The sequence below is a fragment of the Vulpes vulpes genome, chromosome 1 (genome assembly GCF_048418805.1).
Source record: "Vulpes vulpes isolate BD-2025 chromosome 1, VulVul3, whole genome shotgun sequence".
In the NCBI taxonomy this organism is placed as follows: domain Eukaryota; kingdom Metazoa; phylum Chordata; class Mammalia; order Carnivora; family Canidae; genus Vulpes; species Vulpes vulpes.
Window position 1 is genome coordinate 2,962,585 of NC_132780.1, and position 19,255 is coordinate 2,981,839.

Below are 19,255 nucleotides of genomic sequence, written 5' to 3' on the forward strand. Positions count from 1 at the left end.
GGACAGGTTTGGACAAAGAAGCCACACGGCAGGTAAGCACTCTGCTTCATTTCAAAGTCAGCCTCAGCCCCTCACAAGACTGTGTTCGCTCATCTGTAATGGGCGTTTTAACTACACCTAACTCAGAGTATTGTTGTTCGAGCTGAATGAGATCTATAAATATATTAAATGCTACACATAAAAAATACATAAATATATGTCTTATCTAAATATCGTGTAATATATAAATACATTTGTATATACAAGCAAATGTATTTGTATAATAAATAGTCAATAGACATGTAGGAAAGTAAATAAATATATAGAGTCAATGTATAATAAGCATATAGTAAAAAAAAAAATAGACACATAAGATAGAGTAAATAAATATACGTCGTCAAAGCTTAGCACGGTGCTAAGCAAGAGCCTGTGTTGTAAAATTAATTCGGTTAGTTGGAGAGACAAAAGATCCACACGAGACAATTTTTGAAAGCTCAGGAGAAGCCAGAAGATGACTGAGGATGAGACGATGCTTCAAGGGAAATGCCTGCAGTGTTGTAAACCCTCCACTAGGACACAGACACACCTGCCCACCTGCCTCCACCCTGGCGACGCTCTGCGGCCTGCGCTCTTTCCAGGTGTGTCGTCGGCGCTGTCATTCTAACGCACCGACTGTTAAACACCAAAAAAAAAAAAAAAACTGATGACACGGGACCCTAATACCATCCCTCTGGGCTCTTGGGGTCTCTGGACCTTGGGGTCCAGCTGGGAAATGAGGCTCGGAAGATAGACCTAAGGTCCAGGGCAAGCTAGTTGAGATGGGAGTCGAGAGCCTCCGGGCTGTCGAAGGTTCCAGAGAGACAAACACCAAGGTTAATCTCCGAGGGAAAACACAAAACCCAAGGCGGGCCGGGGAGAGAGGTTGCGACACGCATGGAGAATGACACTGGGCATCAGTTGCTGTAAGTACATTCGTTGCTAATCAATCAGCTTTTATTGTGACGCCCCTAGCTCAGCTCATAACGCAGGGAAGCAGCTTCAGCAGCAGTGGAAACGTTTCCAGTTTAATAATCCCTGCTAATTGAAAGCAGCTCGGAACCGAGCGGGGTGGGGTGGGGGGTTGGGGGACAGCGGCACAGTTTATGGCCACGGAGCTGTTCCTACGGGGAGCAGAACGCCCTTTGATGCTGGAGGGGGAGAGCTGCGGCCCCTAATTCCTCCCGCCGTCTGCTAGGGCGGGGGAGCCCTTTCCTTCCCATGTTTCCCTCGTAGAACGGTAGAGCTGTAGGACTGCCCTGAAACCTGTTTTTATCTGTGCAAAATTAACCACCCCCTGCTGCAAAAACTGGATTCTTTTCTTCCTCAACGGAGAATTCCATTCCTTTTTTATAATTGTTCTTTCCTTTCAAATCACCTAATATGACAAATGCTGGGCGACGTGATAGTTCATCTGCTAAAGAGTGTCTTTATGAGTTGAGGCTTCAGTGCTTTAATGGAGAAATTGCCTGATTTAAGTAAATCATGTCACCTTCACCCTTGCAATCATATTTGTTGCAGGCGTCTGCTGACCTAACCTGCGGAGCAAAAACAAAAACACATTTACATTTCCGGGCTGAGATACTCGGTTCAAATGCTGTACAAATGGGTCATAATGAAAAGTAATTTTAGCGCACGGCAGAGGTACGACTTAAGCATACTTTTGACAGTTTTTACACATACATAATTATTCAGCATTGTGATTTAAACAGGTAAAAGGCAGATTTCAGCGCAAAAGCCCCTGATTCCTCAGCCGTGGTCTTCCTGGCTTCCCAAGCAGAGCTACAAATGGAGTCATAGATACAGCAGAGGGACGTCCTCTGTACGATGTGCCAAGAATCAGCTGGGCTTGTCCTTCCTCCCTTGGGCACACACAAATCCCTCCGAGCAGGTGCCCAGATCTTGGTTCGGCCTCCCGCTCCCCGCGACGCCTATTGCGTCTATCATGTGGTAGCGAATCAATACGACTTTGTCAAGGGACTGAGTAGAGATGGCCAAAACTGGGGGTGAAAAAAAAAAGATCTTTAAAAAAAAATCAACAAACACAGATGTATACGGAAGGCTTTCTCCAAATGAAGGCAATTAACAATTAAACATCACAGGAAGCCGACACTCAGGGTCAGTGAGCTCGCAGACCTTGATCCTCACACCTGGCTCTGCTCGGCATTTATTCCCTCCTATGATGGGGAGGATGGGGAGAGGGGCCTTCCTCGTTCTCCATCCGCTCCTTCTTGGCTGCATGAAGCGTTCTGAGTATTAAAAACATAATCAGGGGCACCCGGGTGGCTCAGCGGTTGAGCATCTGCCCTCGGCTCAGGGCGTGACCCCGGGGTCCTGGGATCAAGTCCTGCATCAGAGTCCTCATGGGGAGCCTGCTTCTCCCTCTGCCTGTGTCTCTGCCTCTCTCTCTGTGTCGCTCATGAATAAATAAATAAAATCTTAAAAAGAAAAAAAAAACATAATCACAGTCTTTGCTTTCCTCTGACACCAGCTGAGCTGCTTAACTGCACTGCTTGCAGCAGCCAGAAACGTAGCAGAGGCTAGAGTCTCCACCAGGCAGCAAAGTTTAGTTCCTTTATTAACAAAATTTATAAGATTTTTTAAAACTTAAAACATCTTAATTGGAAAAAATTTAGGTATTTCCTGAATAAACTATTCCCTTACATTTAGCTCGATTTTGCCATAAACCTAAACAGTCCATCTAGAAGATGCCATAAAATTATGAGGCGTTACAAGTGTTATACTACCCAAAACAATGGGACTTTAAATGGTAGTCAGCGCCTTTAAAATAGTCTACATTGTTCTCAAAATTCCATCTACCGCCACCACTACCCAAGATAATTTGGGGGAGGTGGGGGTGCATCTAAGTTTCCTTTAATTTAAAAACATTTGGAATACGTAGATTTTACTCTCCAAGTCTCTGCTTAGAGAACTAGATTTCTCTTTTGGCAACACGGGTTTATTCCTCTGGAAAATGGTGCTGGCACCGTATCATCTGCTGGCAGCTAGAGCTCTAGTTAAAATCGGGGTAAGAGGTGGGCTGGCTGGGCCAAGAGTCAGGGAAGCCCTAGAATTGGACACACTCTGGCATTCAAGGCAGAGTCAGTGAAACAGATGGGCAACGCCCAGCCCCAGTCCCCAGCCCCCAACAGACCCATAGAGTCCCTCCAACTCATTCAGGCTGCTCCAGAAAGTAGTTCTCCGATCCTGGTGGCAGGGTTAAGAAAAGGAGCACCTATTTGCATAATGATAACCCACCCGTGTCCACACACACACAGGTTCTGGGATTCTAGTGGCCATGGGGCCCCTCCCAGACCAGCCACCCGAAGAACAGACCACGTGTTGATGTGGGCACATCATGAGACACACGCCCATTTCATCTTCAGAGCTGTGAAGAGTTGCCCAGAATTCACCCTGAAAAGGCAACATGGAAGAGGAGATCTCAGGGCTGGGGTAGGGAAGAATTTTGTGATGCCAGCAAGTGACAAAGGGGACACACTGAGAAGCACCCCCCACCCCGCCCGCCTGAGTCAGCTTGGAGGAGCTCCCAGTGGCCAAATCCAAGGACAATTTAAGGGAGAAAATAAATAACAGCGCTAGTGGTGCTCAGGAATTACTGAGAGATAAAAAAAAAAAATAATAATAATAATAATAATAATAATAAATAATAGCAATACACTGGAACCCTTGGAATAAAACATATATCCATACATTCGTGCCGATATCCATAAACAAATAAAGAAAAAAGACGGGCCCTCCCCTACTACAATTAAATTTCAAGTACAGAGGGAGTGACGGAACTAGGAAGTCACCATTAGCAAACACTGAGGCAATAACGTTTTTTTTTTTTATTCCCCACCCACCCACTTCAAAACACACTTTAATTCATCCCAAGCAGGGACCACCGTTATGAACTTTATTACAAGTGTTTATCTACTCTTCTCTAAAAGCATGACCAAAGAGCTCTCACTCCCAACCCGTGACATAACTCTCAATGCATCCTGCAAGTACCACTTTCGTAAACGTCTTTAATATGGGTGCTTTTATTTTTTGTTGTTATTTATTTTTTTATGGAATAAACTTGACACGCCACGCTGTGCAAACTTAAGGTCTACAGTATATTACTTTGATACATTTATATATTGCAAGGATTGAGCGCGATCCTATGGTCGGCGCGTGCGGTCTCTATGGTTTATCTGCTACTCAATACAAGCGTGTACCCTCAAACGCTATCAGTCTCGACCCAGCCCAACACCCCATGCCCTGGTAGCCACTATCTTACTCTTGTTCTGACAGGTCCTATTTTTTTTTTTCAGATTCCACATATAAATGGTATCCTACAGCGGTCGTCTTTGCCTGATTTGTCTCGCTTAGTATAATGAACCCAAGGTCCATGCAGGTTGTCACAAATGGTGGAATAGCCTCCTTTCTCATGGCTGAATAATACTCCATTGCATACATATACCACATGCTTTTTATCCATTCAACCATTGACGTGCATTCGGGTTTTTTCCGTATTTTGCGTATCGTAAATAATGCCACGATTAACGTCGGAATGCACGTAGCTCACGGAAATCCTGCTTTCGTTTCCCTTGTGTATATACCCAGAGGGAGAATTGCTGGATCATATGATAGCTCTATTTTTAATTTCTGAGGAGCCTCCGTATTGTTTTCCACAGCAGTTGGCCCAATTTATATCCCCCCACACACACACAATGTATCTGGTTTTCCTTTTCACTGCATCCTCACCGGCACTGTCGTTTCTTGTCTTCTTGATTCCAGCCTTTCTGACAAGTGTGAGGTGGGATCTCACTGCGGTTCTGCTTTGCGTCCCCCTGATGATGAGTGATGTTGAGCATCTTCTCGTGTGCCTGTTGGCCGTTCTGATGTCCTCTTTGAAAAGCCGTCTATTCAGTTCTGCACGCTTTTTAACCTCACCCCTTCTCTGATACACAGTTGGCAAAAATATTCTCCCGTTCTGTTGGTTGTCTTCATTTTGTTAATTGCTCCTTTTGCTGGACAGAAACATTTGAGTTTTGTGTGATCCCATTTGCTGATATTTGTTTTTGTTGTTTGCGCTTTGGACTTCAGGTCCAAACCGTTGCCAAGACCAGTATCAGTGAGCTTCCCTACTTTTTTTTTTTCTAGGAGTTTTCTGGCATCATATCTTAGATTTAAGCCTTTGATCCATTCATGGTTTCTGTAAGTGGTCTAAGGTAGGGGTCCAATTTCATTGTTGTGTGTTTCTCCAGTTTACCCAACACCATTTGTTGAAGAGACTATCCTTTCCCCATTGGGTGTCCTTGGCTCCCTTCTCAAATATTAGTTGACTGGATATTCCAGGGCTTAATTCTGGGCTCTCCATTCTGTTCCACCGGTCTATGTATCTATTGTTGCACCAGTACCATAATGTTTTTATTACTACAGCTTTGTAGTATAGGGGTTTCTTTAGAGAGATTTTATTTATTTATTCATGAGAAACAGAGAGAGAGAGGCAGAGGGAGAAGCAGGCTCCATGTAGGGAGCCCCACACGGGACTCGAACCCAGGACCCAGGATCACGCCCTGAGCTGAAGGCAGACACTCAACCGTTGAGCCACCCAGGCGTCCCTGTAGTATAGTTTTAAATAAGGAAGCCTGATACCTCCAGCTTCCTTCTCTGGATTGCTTTGACTCTTGAGGGTCTTTTATAGTTCCACACAAATCAGGATTATTTCTGCTACTTCTGTGAAGAATATCTCAGGTATTTTGGTCCATAATAATAATCGTTGCAGGCAAGAATCAGCAATGGATGCTAAAATTAGTAGGCAAGCAGAAATGTGGTAAGAAACATGATATCGGCATAGCTTCAAAGTGCCTCCCCACGAGAATTAGAAACCCGGTGGACAGCCCTTAACCAAGTTTTCAAACTTACTATCACTTGTAATACAACAGAGTCATCATTTACCACCTGATATGATACACTAAGATACTAAAATACACTTTTTTCCTTTACAAAAATCTGTTACTTGTAAGATGTAATGGGGCAAATGATTATATGAGCAACCACGTAAGTTACAAGTTGCAAAAAAAAAATGGTGTCATAATTTTATATAATACAATTAATACTTTATTAATATGATCTTTTGATTGATCATAAGATCTTGCCAGCTCTCTTTTCTGCAAAAGTCTGCAACATCATTTATTAGGTCATCAAAAATTACACCTTGAGCCACTTCATCCTCAGTTGACACAGTTGAAAGCGATGTCGATCAACCTTGCCTGCTGCAAGACTGCAAATAATATTTGATCATTTTTAATTTGAGGATGATCTTTCTGCTGATAAAACTGTTAGTGGAGCTCTGAGGAATATTTTACAGGCTGTGTCTGCACTGGGATCCATTTCTGATAAATTATTTTGAAATACAAATTTTAGTACATCTAGAGCTGAAGATTCTCATGGAACAATTTTTCTAAAAAGATTTAACTCTTCACGCGAATCAGTTTTGTGTAAGTCTGAATTTAATTTTCATTGTAAATTTATACAATGGCGTCTTAATATTTCCTATGACATTTCCTGTAACTTGTGGAGGTCATACAAGAACCTGAAAGTAGCTTCATCATTCATACGTAAGTCAAAATCCCCGTTGATGCGTTCTATCACTCTATCTTCAATTACTAGGAAAAATTAATTTTAAAATTGCCCCCCTCGTTAATACTTGGTTCTTCTGAAGCTTCTATGAAAGCAGTGTTCTTATCCATCAAATACATTGTCAAATGGGACAATCTTTCAATCCGAGCCTGTGGATATTTGCTTTGCCACGTGGTAACAGTTTATAAAAAGAGAGGTTTTAAAGTCTTTGAAGATCCTAATAACTCCCATAATGCTTTATTGTAATGCCACAATATCCACGTGTATGTTTTTCTTTTGTAGTATTTTACTGACAAGAGTTAACTGTCTGAGCATTTACAGTTCCCATCCTGGCTCTCAGGTCAAAGAGTTAATATTTGTGCAGACACCACAGGGACCAGCTCCAGGGATGGACAGGTAAGCTGGCCCCGCGTACAGGTGCCAGCGCTGTTCCCAGGAGGAGCCCCTCCCGCAGCTGCTGCTGTCACCACTCACAATCTGTGTCCAGATCCTGGTCCTCACTGCTACTGACACATCTCCTCTGCTCGTGTGCGTATGTTCCATCATCCCATCAGACTTCCCTTACAAAACACAGTTCAAAGATTACACTCCTCAGAATTTCAACATTTTTCAAAAATTGCAAAACAGTTAAGACTCCTCTCGCAGACAGTCGCATGCCCAGCCTCCACACGCCTGTGAGGGCAGCCCTGTAGAGAGATTTATACTGTCTCCAGTTGTTTTTTTTTTTCCATAGCCTATCGTCATACTAAATGTGTTATTCCACAGCTTTAAGTTCACTCCCCAGTAGGTCTTGGAGCTGTGTCCACATTGGCGCATAGAGAACTGCCTGAGTGTTTCCAGCTGCTGCACAGGGTCCTGTAGAAGGACACATCAGTGTTTGTTTACCCATCGCCTTGTTGATGAACATTTAGGCTGTTTCAGTGTTTCCGCGCTGTACGACAAGCGATTCTGCAGTCGACATCCTTGTGTCCTTGTGTTAGTGCTTCTTCTGACACCAAGAAGTGGACGTGCTAGGGTTGTGTTGGTTTTATTTTGTTATTAACCTAAAATGCCTACCTTCTTCTTTATTTTGTTTTTAACTTAAAATGCCTACCTTCTTCTTAATTTTTTAATGCAAATTCAATTATCCAACAGATAGTACCTCATTAGTCTCAGATGCAGCGTCCAACAATTGTCTACCATTTATAGGCCTGTCACTACGCGTCAGGCAGTGTGCTGAGTGTTGGATGTTCACATCGCATTTAATGCTCTTACCAGAACTATGGAGAAGGCAGTGTCTCATCCCCATTTTACAAATCTGAGACCTAGACCCGAAGAGGCCAGGTAAGCTCAGGACCTGCAGCGGGTGAGGAAAAAAGCCAGAATTCTCCCACCAGGCAGCTCCAACTCCAGCACATGCTTTCCTCACGACTGCGCCCATCTGACTTCACGTGTCTTTATGGACCAGTTTGCATTTATGAGTTGAGAACCCACTATGTACCCTTCACTATCTAGGAAGAATCTTGGTGATGCAGATCCATTGAAATCGAGATGTTCATCCCACATACGGGAGAGGGGCCCAACCTCAGAAATTTGACCAGACCCCATTGCTAACTAATAGCAGAGCTGGGGCCTGCACCAGAGCCCCCTCTGTTTTCCTAAGGATGCATATATGCATCTGGGCATGGTCACCAAAGCATGTCTTAGGCTCAGAAGGCAAATCTGCTCGGTCAGGTGCTGGGACGAGAGGAGCAGAGTCCCTGGAGTCTGGCCTAGAGTCCTTCATCTCCATCACACACACCCCCATGCCCCCTGATACCTCGTCTCACAGCAAAGTACCTCCAGTTCCAAGGAAGCCCACACCTGTGCGGGAGGCCAGAGGTGCAATTTCATCTTCGCCACCTCACACCACTCAAGTCAAGATTAGGCTGGACGTGGCCCCAGAAAGGACCATGGTGTATTGAGAACTCCGTTTGGGCAGGTCGGCTTTCTATGTTCACGCTCTTACCTCGGTACCCCTCAACCCCAAAGTTTGTCGAATTTGAACGTTAGACACAAATAGGAGCAAAGGGAACAAAAGAACACCTTTGAGTCTAATCGGTGTGACCCTGATCAACTCGGGAGAGGTAATCCGGGCATGACAAACTGGTGGCCAGGCAGGGGCAGTAGAGGCATCTAACTCTCTGTGTAGAGCTACGGTCGATCCCAGGCGATTCTCTGCCCATCTTTAAGCTTAGTTTCTCTCCCATATTTTCCAACACACAGGTCCTGGTTGGCCAAGGCCATTGACCACCTCTCAACCTCTACCATCATGGCGGCTACAGAACGAAGACCCCATTTTCCATTAACCAGGGTGAAACACAGAGGTGAAACCGCCTGCCTGGGTGCCCTGGCTGTGGCTCACTGAAGCGTATCTGGCAAAGGAAAACCACAGTAAATCTAAACTTTTCCCGCCTGCTTTCCGCTGTGCCTGATAGATTTAAACAGGAACCGTGACATCCTCTCCAGAACCCCCTGCCAGATTACCCTCTGACCTCCACTGGATGGGACAGAAAACAGAAAGAAATCATGAGACATATGGAAATATTTAGTCATTCCAGATGCAGACATACATCTGAGCAATTAGAGCAAACGTCACATTATATGGCAGAGTTAGTGCAAGAAACAGGAGAAAAATGTAGTCTTTAGGTGTTCTTCCAAGAGAACATTTCAACTATGAAACTATGGGAGGCAGTCTTAAAAGGAAAAAAATCTGTAAAAACTGCTTTTGTAGGATGAAAAAAAAAATATGATGGATAGACTTTTTTTTTAGGTGGAGAATTAGAAGACCAGCTCAAGAGACATTACCAGGGCTCAAGATGGGTCAGTAAATGAAAAATGAGAAGGAAATAAGAAAAAGAGGTTAGGATAAAAAAAGTAGTTTGAAAGGAAAGGAATAAAGGGGAATGGGAAGCAGTAATTAAAAAGGAAACCTCTTCCCTAGACCCCATGAATATGGAGGCGTTCAAGGTAAGAGGATCACCAGGCTCCTTACCCAGAAGGGACTACATGGGATATGCTTTTATTTCACACGAAAATGGAAACGAGTTAAATTTCTCTATTGAAAGACTTAGTTTGGGTCACGAACAAAACCCAGCTTTGTGCAATTGCAAAGGAGCACACTTACAATAAAATGTCCCAGAAAGTTTAAAAAATGCATTCATGCATTTATTCATTCAACAAATAAATATTGAGTTCTTTCTACATGCCAAAGAAGGCGACAGGCAAAGACCTACCATGCAGACATAAAAATAAATCAGGGATGATAATATTAATATTTAACAAAGGAAGGATTGAAGCAAAATGGTCAATGTGAACCTTTTTTTCTCCATCTTTGCCAGATATATAAACAAAAAAATAGAGAGGATTTGCACAATCTTACTAATAAGCTTACATATGTGTGTATATAGGGAACATGCAAAAATCATATACCCAAAGATTCAATATGGCATTTGAACAAAACGGATTTGAAGAATTTTATTAATAAACTTGAATACACATACACATCTTTCAAACCTTCTACCCAAAAGTCTAAAAGGCTTTCCACTAACCACAGGTGGCTATTTAAATTCAAATTTCTAACTAATTAAAAAGAAAACAAAGAATCAGTTCTTCAGTCTTAATATCCACACATCATGTGTCTAGTGGATACCATCGTGCAGCTGTAGTGCATTTCTATCTCCACAAAAATTCTACTGGACGCTGCTGTACAGAATACAGTTTTTAAAATGCTACATAACATTTATGAAATGTCCCTATAATATAACATGCACAAAAGAAAGATAAACTTTTAAAATTTTAATTGAGATTAATAATTAAAAATCAAGATCTTAGCACTGAGACATGTTCATTGTTACTGGGGTGTCATTGCTTCTAGGTCCTCTCAGCAGACAGAGCTGGGAAACGTGTGTGTGTGTGCATATGCACACACCTGCACATGCACACACAAATACACGTATGCACTGACACACAGAAACACACATGCAAAAAAAAAGAAACACACATACAAATATGCACACACACATATTATTTATGCATCAATATTTGTTTCTATATCTATAAATGATAAATATATAAAGAGATGACAGATATAGGTAGGTGATAGATGATAGGAGAAATAACTGATAGATGGTAGATAAATGATAGATGATGATGACAGATGATTGATAGATAGATAGATAGATGACATAGATGATATAAAAACCATGGATTCATCTGCTACCGTCTACTCTAATCCAGCACAGCACAGTACACTTCTCTCTTCCATTCCATACGTCCTCCACAGTGAGAAACTCCCATTAATGCTCAACACAGCTATTCACGTGCTCAGGCCCAGACCTTAGAGAAGTCCGCTTCAAGATTCTAATTCATGACCACTACAAAAAGGAAACCAACCTGAAGCACCACCACCTAGGGGCCGGTATTTGTTTATTGTCTGTTTGCTTAGTTTAGGTAGGGCTCCTTAGAAAAAGAGCAATCTAGAACCAGGGCAGAGAAAGGACAAGATGAACCTGATGTCTTCCAATACAAGAGAGTCGAAAAAGTGCTAGAAGAGTCCTGGGAACAGGACCCAAAGGGGAGGGACTCCTGATTGCCAAATCTGGGACAGTTTGAATATCAAAATATTTTTTATATGATGACAATAACGGGTTGTAAGCCACTGAATGAATTGAGCCCATGAATCCATTCTGATATAAATACATACATACGTACATTTTTTTCTAAATTAAGAAGGTGAGAAGAAACCTTCTTTCTAACCATAGAATGCCAGTTGCTAATACAGAATGAATGATGGAGTCAGGAAACCAGGGGAGCATACCGTGAGCAGTCATGAAGGCTGACGGGTGGAAGCCAGAAAAGTTCTGTACAAAGTCAATATCCTCCTGATAAAAACTCAATAAATTTGGAACAAAAGCATCTGATCTTAAAACAATACAAAATATCTACCTCAAACCATCATCAATACCACCTGTGACATCTGGCATCATTTCGGCCTAAGGAAGCAATGAGACAAGGGTGCTTATGATCACCATTAGCAATGCTCTCTCTGTTCTAGGCAATTCGGTTAGGCAAAGACAAAACGTGAAATTTATGACTATTGGAGACATATGGGCAAATTTTTTAGTACTTCTCAACGTGTTTGTTGACCTTGAGAACCCAAGAGAATGAACTGAAAATAAACATTAGAACGACTGAGGGGGTCAATCTCATGGCCAGTTGTAAATAGATCCATATTTTAAAATATTCTTTCCTATTTATCCACATGACCAGGGAAAACTAACCATAATTAATAATACTAAATAGTATCATCCACCATTACAACTGAAAATCTGAACACATCAGAATAAACCAAACAGGAAGTGTGAAGGACGTCTATTAGCAAAATGAAAAGGTCTGGATAAATGGAGAGATATATGATGTTCTGGTAGTATTTATTATAAAGATAGCACTTTTCCAATTGATTTGTAAACATAATGCAATTTCACTCAAAATCCTCGTGAAAGTTGAATGCTCATAAAGGTTCTGAAAAGATGGGATTTATAAGTGATTTATCCTATTAGATATTAAAATAGATTATAGAAGGATTATATTAAAACTGTATGGAATTGGCCCAGAAAATGAAAGACGTGAAAAGACATGAATGAGAAATTTATCTGAAAATAAAACAAATAAAATGATCAATGGCTACGTAACAAAGATGTTTAGCCCATTAATTACCAAAGAAAAGTAACACGTTGGGGCTTTAAAATGGACAAAAATGGGGAAAAGCTCTAAAATAGGGACAAAGAAGTAGGAACTGTATACTCCCCCCACATTTTGAATATGAGGGCAAGTTTCTCCAAATCTATAAGGCAAGCAATCTGGAAACGTAAGAAAAAACTTTAAATTTCAGTGCAAACTTTGGCTCTGGAATTTTACATTTAAAACCAGAAGCAATTGCCCGCGTGACCTCGTGGAATCCTATGCAATCATTTAAAATCACATCCTTGGGGCATCTGGGTGGCTCAGTGGTTGAGCATCTGCCTTCGGCTCAGGCCATGATCCCGGGGTCCTGGGATCGAGTCCCGCATCGGGCTCCCCATAGGGAGCCTACTTCTCTCTCTGCCTGTGTCTGTGTGTCTTTCATGAATAAATAGATGAAATCTTTTTTAAAAAATAAATAAAATCGCATCCTTGAAGAATTTACTCTGAAGTAGAAAAATGCTCACAATCTAGTAAGAGAGAAAAGCAGGCTGGGATTGACCCTGCAGAGCAGGATGCAGTACCTACAGGGAGCCGGCATCTGGAGAGCGCGGCTGGTTGACCAGACAGACATGGAGGCTCAGGAGGCCGTGCCTGTCTGTTCGCAGCAGCCCCGTGGTGTCTGTCCTGTGTGCATCTCTCCCCCTCCTCAGCTTTCTCTGTCCCATCACTTTGGTTGGCTTCTGGGTGGCAGGACTGCAACTCATTCATTCGTTCATGTAGCATGTGAGTCAGCTGTGGAACTAAAGGAAAACCACCCAAATGAGAATACCAAGAGCTTGCTACCTACGGGGGGGAGCCAGCCCCCACCTTGTGTTTGGCAGAGACTCAAAGGCAAGCAGGGGAGTGAGAAAGCTTTGCCGTAGGAAAAGGCAAGGCCCCGGGTCTAGCCTGTTGGCCTGGGGGCAGCTGCAGGAGAGCTAACTACAAGCGGGGCATCCTGCGTGATGGGTTAGGGGTACCAGTCAGTCCTAAATTGGAAGTGGGGGCAAAACCTAGGCACACAGTCAGTAATTAATCAAATCCCAACCACCTAAGGCCAAATGTTGTCGGGGTTTGGCCTCCTGGACTGGTTGCTACAGGTAATGCATTCGTTTTCTGGACTGGCTGCTACAGACTGTGGGTCAAAGTTCAAGTTTTATACGTGGCCTGGCTACTGGCGTACATTCGGCCTCTCAAGCAGTGAGAAAAATATAGGATTGCAAAAACCCATGAAATACACTGCACGCCCTTAGGGAGATTATGGTTGTCAGGAAGGACACCCCAGTATTTTGTAAATTCCTAATTACTTGTTCGTGTTCCATGGCACGGATGTGTCTACCTGGCACTCTAAGAGCACATGGTACTTGAGATAAAGGCCACAACCCATCGCCATGACCTGCAAGACCCCCTCGGTCCTTGGCTCTTGCTGGCGCCTCCAGCCTCGTTTCTCACCACCCTCCCCTCACTCACCTGCTCTCCAAACACACCAGCCATCCTGCCAATGGCAAACCAGCAGCCCCAGGTGCAAGCAGGAAGGGATCGCTTCATGGGGGGAGTATTTTTTTCACCATGTGCCCGCAATTCTAAATGACGCCTGGGATCAATAAAACACTCCTTCCTCCCAAAACTTTTTTGTTGGTCTAGGTTCTAAACACCTACTTCTATTACTTTGAGCCTTAATGATAAATATGCAAGCCCCAAAGTAACACATACCTATCATTTTAACATTTTAGTGCGCACCGAGTTCCACGCGGACGTTAATTCCACCGATTCCCAGTTATCTAGAGGTCCCTGAGACTCATGGACTCAACTATAAGCAAATGTGTTTTAAGAGTAAATTTGCAGCAGTCCGGAGCTGTGCAAGTTCACTCTGAGCACAGACTCGGTCTGCAAGCCCCGTGGAAACACACACACCCTTGCACTTAGGCGGTGGATTCCAAATAAGCAATAAAAGCCCCGTGATTGTGGCGACAAAGAAAAAGAACCTACGTGACTCGAGTTCTGTCTTCCCCAGTGATCCTTTGGAAGTTCATACGTATTTCAGATTTAAAACAGAGTCTGAACCACGTGGTGTGACCTTTTGGTTTTATAAGAGCAAATTTCAGTTCATGCATGATTTATGGAATTTGAGTAGTGTCTTTAAGACCGAAATTCATTATTTTCCGTTGTTGATTATTTGTCTGAAAACTGAAAAGAGAACCGAGAAAATAACCTCTTACAGCCGTGGTACGATTTAGTAGTTTTATCCTCGTGCGAATTTATAAATGAGGTTAATCAGTCACAAAAATATCTGCCAACAGCCGAAACCTGCGTTGGACAACGTACAGAGAAACATCAAGCATTCACGCCGTTCCTTGAGATCTATGCCCAGAGATTGTGGAGAAGGCCATTAACTCTGCGGCAAACAAATGCAAGGAAATGGACAATTAAATAGAAAAAGAATCAAATTTTAAAGAAGAATGCCAGGAAAAATGACCAAAGGCACTGCTATAAAATTGCCAGAAGAAATCGAAAGAGCAACGCATGAGAGTCTCGATCCTTCTACACCGAGAACCGGACTCTTGGTCTAAAGCGATAGATCCAGTCCTGACCTGTCCACTAGCATTCAATCATCTTTCTGATTTCCTTAAAAGAAGAAAACTTTTGTAAGTTTTTACTGAATAAGAGGGAAATTGGTGATGAATTTTCCAGTAATGTTATTTTAGTGATTTTCAACCGGAGGAGACATCTGAAATGGAATTTCTAGGGGCGCCTGGGTGGCTCAGTCCATTAAGCGTCTGCCTTTGGCTCAGGTCACGATCCTGGGGTCCTGGAACCGAGCCCCGCATCGGGCTCCCTGCGCTGCGGGGAACCTGCTTCTCCCTCTGCCTGCTGCTCCCCCTCCTCGTGCTCCCTCTGTCTTTCTGTCAAATAAGTGAATAAAATCTTAAAAAAAAAAAGAAAAAAGAAATGGAATTTTTAAAAATCTGTGCCAAAATGATCCTCCCGTTTAAGACTTTTTCAGAACTATTTGTGAATCTACTGCTTATGTGAAACTAAAATTCCTAAGGAGGTGTTCTGCTCCGGCCATCTACGGGCCAAGACGGACGGACAAATCCAGCCGTGGTGACTACCAAATGTGAGCACGGGAAGACGCTGGCAAAGCCGCGGGCACATTTGCAGGGGTCAAGGCTCGAAACGAGGAGCTAAAATGCTATTATTTATTACGTCAGCAGACCAACACGTAGCAATAAGTTTTTCCACATTACTGTAATTTAATAGTATTCGTTTATTACATATTTTTCTTGTTTGCCCTGTAATATTTTTTCTGGCATGATCCTACGCACAAAGTTCAATTAAAGATGTTTCGTTGGCTTCGCGTCTTTTCTGGTCATTACTACCATTTGCTTCTGGAAGAGAGGACCGAGGGCGGCGGAAGCTGTCCCGTGCATGTGCCTGATGCACCAGGCTCACCCCCATCCCGGGCTCCTCCGGCTCCAGCAAGGCTTCGGGGCCTCTGAACCTCCCCTTTCCCCACCTTCCAGATCACTGGGGCCTGGGTGCACCCCAGCGCTAATGTCACCCTGCCTGGCCACCTGGACGGTGGGCGTGCTCCCGCCCTGCAGACCCCACCGTCTTGCACGACCCTGGGACGGTCCTTCCAACCCAGAGCCCGCTGCCAAGGGCCACTCGGGTGCTGGGGTTTAGGTTCAAGAAAAGCAGCCGCTGTTTGAAGCAAGACAGTGGCAGGACCGCCTGTGGCTTCTGGAAATATCACTGTGGCAGTGGAGAGGGCAAAGGTGGGGAGCGGCACAGATGGGGGCGATAGAATGGCTAGGGCTGCCCTCTTGGTATCTTCTGAAAAAGCCCAGGGACTGAGGTGCCACACGAACCCAGCACCTCTACATAACCTCTGTCCTGCCCCCCAACACCTGGGATCTGCCCTGCACCCCTGAGAGAGAAAGGGGGTGGCCTGGTCACCAGCAAAGGAGAGAGAGGGGGCACATGGGGAGAGCGGGCTGTGGGCAGGGCCAGGACCGAAGGTTGGGGCGGGGCGGGGGGCCGGGGAGGGTGAAGACCGTCCTAGCCCAGATGCTGGGGTGGGGGCACGGGGCCTAGTGAGCGATCCCACTGGGCCCAGTGCCTGCCAGTCACCACCCTCCCCCCGGGGTGAGAAGCCACGGGGAGTTCTCTGGGGGCCCCGCAAATACAGAATTTCCAAGGCTGAAAGATAAAGGGCCACTTGTTCTTCTTTATTAAAATCCAGTTTGGGGTTGGGGGGGCACCTGGGCGGCTCAAGGGTTGAGCATCTGCCTTTGGCCCAGGACGTGACCCCAGGGTCCTGGGATCGAGTCCCGCGCCGGGCTCCCCGCAGGGAGCCTGCTTCTCCCTCTGCCTGGGTCTCTGCCTCTCTCTGTGTGTCTCTCATGAATAAACAAATAAAATCCTTAAAAAACAAATCCAGTTTGGCAAGAGAGCCGTGGCCAAGCCAGCCCACTCTGACCCAGCAGATCTCGTGCCCAGCTCCCATATCCCGGGCTGCGTAGACGCGGCTCAGGGGCCGGGCAGATGCTCCGCGGAGCCCCCCCCACCCCGCCCCGCACACTGGCGGCCAGCACTCGCCTGGTCCCCGACTCCGCCGCTGATGGAGGAAGCCCCCGGGGACAGGGAGCAAGGGGCACGCTTTGAATCTTTACACGCCACGAGGAAGAAAATCAATTTCAATGCCCAAAGGAGGGAATTACTGCAGCAGAAGGTCACCAGCCACGACAAGTCGCTGGATTGTTTTGGAGACTTGGACAGAGGAAAAATGCCTCTCCGAGTGAGGTAAGAATGCTCGAGGTCTGAAGCAAACCCCTCTCCCAAGCATCATGCGAGAGAGGCCCGGCGGGGGCAAGACCACACAAAGGAAGAGGCTCCTTTGTGCAGACGCTGACGGTGGCACGATTCGAAATTTCTGCCTCCCACCGCGTCACACAAGTCATCGACTGCGCCGCAGAGTTCTGACTCATGTGCAGTCTTGGAGGGACCAGCTGACATTTGAGCTTTAATGCAACAGAAGTGGCCAAACCAGCAGCAAGGGCCACTCCGCGTGGATGTGAGCGACGGGCTTCAGGCCAGCCTCCGGGCCCCAGAGCTCTGGGGTCCCCTGAGCACGGACGCATGGACGCCTTCTAGATCCACTCCAGCCAAGCTGGGAACAAAGAACCCGCGGATGCCCCAGTGCCCTGTCCTTCCTGGCGCAACATAGCACAGTCAGAGCAGAGGCCAGGCACGAGGTCCATGGAGCTGGACACTTAAGGGCTCATCTCTGGGAGTAGAAAGTGCAAGGGATCCGAAGCCAACGCTCCTGTCCAGGCAATGTGGAGACGGGTGTGTGGTCCGTATCCTGCAATTAAGAGGAAAAGAGACTTTTGCACGTTCTTCAAGGCTGCCACTCCCTAGATGATTTGCGATCAGTCCCAAACTCTTGGGAGATGAGGGGCTCCACCTCGTTTCCCGACATTCAAAGTTAGAGCAGGGGCCACTATGGTCCTGCGAAGACTGGGGCCGGGAAAAGCAATTAAGTCTCTGGAATGAAGACATCTTGAGAAAGTGGGGGTCTAGGCAGGTGACTCGGCCCACCCAAGGACACTGTGGGGTTTTTTGGTTTTGTTTTGTTTTTTAAGATTTTACTTATTTATTCATGAGAGACACACAGACAGAGGCAGAGACACAGACAGAGGGAGAAGCAGGCTCCATGCAGGGAGCCCGACGTGGGACTTGATCCCCAGACCCCCAGGATCACGCCCTGGGCCAAAGGCAGATGCCCAACCGCTGAGCCACCCAGGGGTCCCCCAAGGACACCGTGTTTGTGGGAGTGGCTTTTGTCCCCGATAACACCTTTCACCAGGGCTTCTGAGAGACGACCCTTGGGGACCTCCGTCCCTCAGGATGGAAGAGCTGGCTGGTGACCACAGCAGCCGCGAGGGAGCACTGCGGAGGGAGCACAAGCAGTCCTGCACAGCAGCTGCCTGGAAGCCACACCCCAATGCCGTCCGTAGTCAGAGGAGAATTAAAATAAATTAAAAACTGGTGGAATGACACCAGGAGCACAATCCATGAAAGAAGATAATGATAAATTGGACGTCACCAAAATTAAAAACTCCCGCTCTGCAAAAGGCACCGTTAAGAGCATAAGAACACAAGCCACAGACAGGAGAAAACACCTGCAGGTCACGTAGCCAACAAAGGACCCAAATCCGATTTCTATTCCAAACTCTCAATAATAGGAAAACAAACAACCTAACAAGAACACGGGCCAAACTTTTAGCAGGCGTTTCACCAAGGACGATGGACAAATGACAAACAAGCACTGGAAAAGATACTGGGCATCATTAGCCATCAGGAAAATGCAAATCAAAACCACAAGGAGATACCACTACGCATCTATTAGGATTAGCTAAAATGCCAAAAAAAAAAAAAAAAAAAAAGAAAGAGAAAAAAGGAGGAGAAAGACAATACTAAGAATATTAAGAGCTGGTGAGGATTCAGAACAACTGGAATTCTCGCACACTGTTGGTTCAAAATGCTATGGCCACCTTGGGAAACAGTTAGGCAGTTTCTTATAAAATATAATCCTAAAGAAATGGAAATTTACGTGCCCGTAAAAACCTGAATCCAAATGTTTATAGTGAATTTATTGCACCATCTCCAAAAGAACTGGAAACAACCCAAATGTCCTTCAACCAGTGAACGGATAAACAAAGCATAGAACATCCGTACGATGGAGAACGACTCGGCATTAAAAGGGCACAAGGTGCCGGGACACACGAGAACACGGGTGGATCCGAGACGGGCCGGGCCAAGTGAAAGACGTCGACAGGAAAGGCTGCGAGCTGTACGAGCC

The 19,255-nt window shown here is 45.2% G+C and overlaps 1 protein-coding gene across 6 annotated transcripts in view; it reads right to left on the bottom strand.

Moving 5' to 3' along the window:
• LOC112928460 (uncharacterized) overlaps positions 1-19,255 on the bottom strand; it is a 497,089-nt gene that overhangs the window by 317,204 nt on the left and 160,630 nt on the right. For 3 of the 6 annotated variants that reach the window (XM_072750173.1, XM_072750184.1, XM_072750191.1), the window contains one exon: positions 15,636-17,755. The exons of the other annotated variants lie outside the window; for them this stretch is intronic. In XM_072750173.1, coding sequence (XP_072606274.1) covers positions 15,764-16,897 — 1,134 coding nt within the window. In that variant the 5' untranslated portion in view covers positions 16,898-17,755 and the 3' untranslated portion in view covers positions 15,636-15,763. Of the gene's footprint in view, positions 1-15,635; positions 17,756-19,255 lie in introns of those variants that run through there. 6 annotated transcript variants of the gene reach the window in all.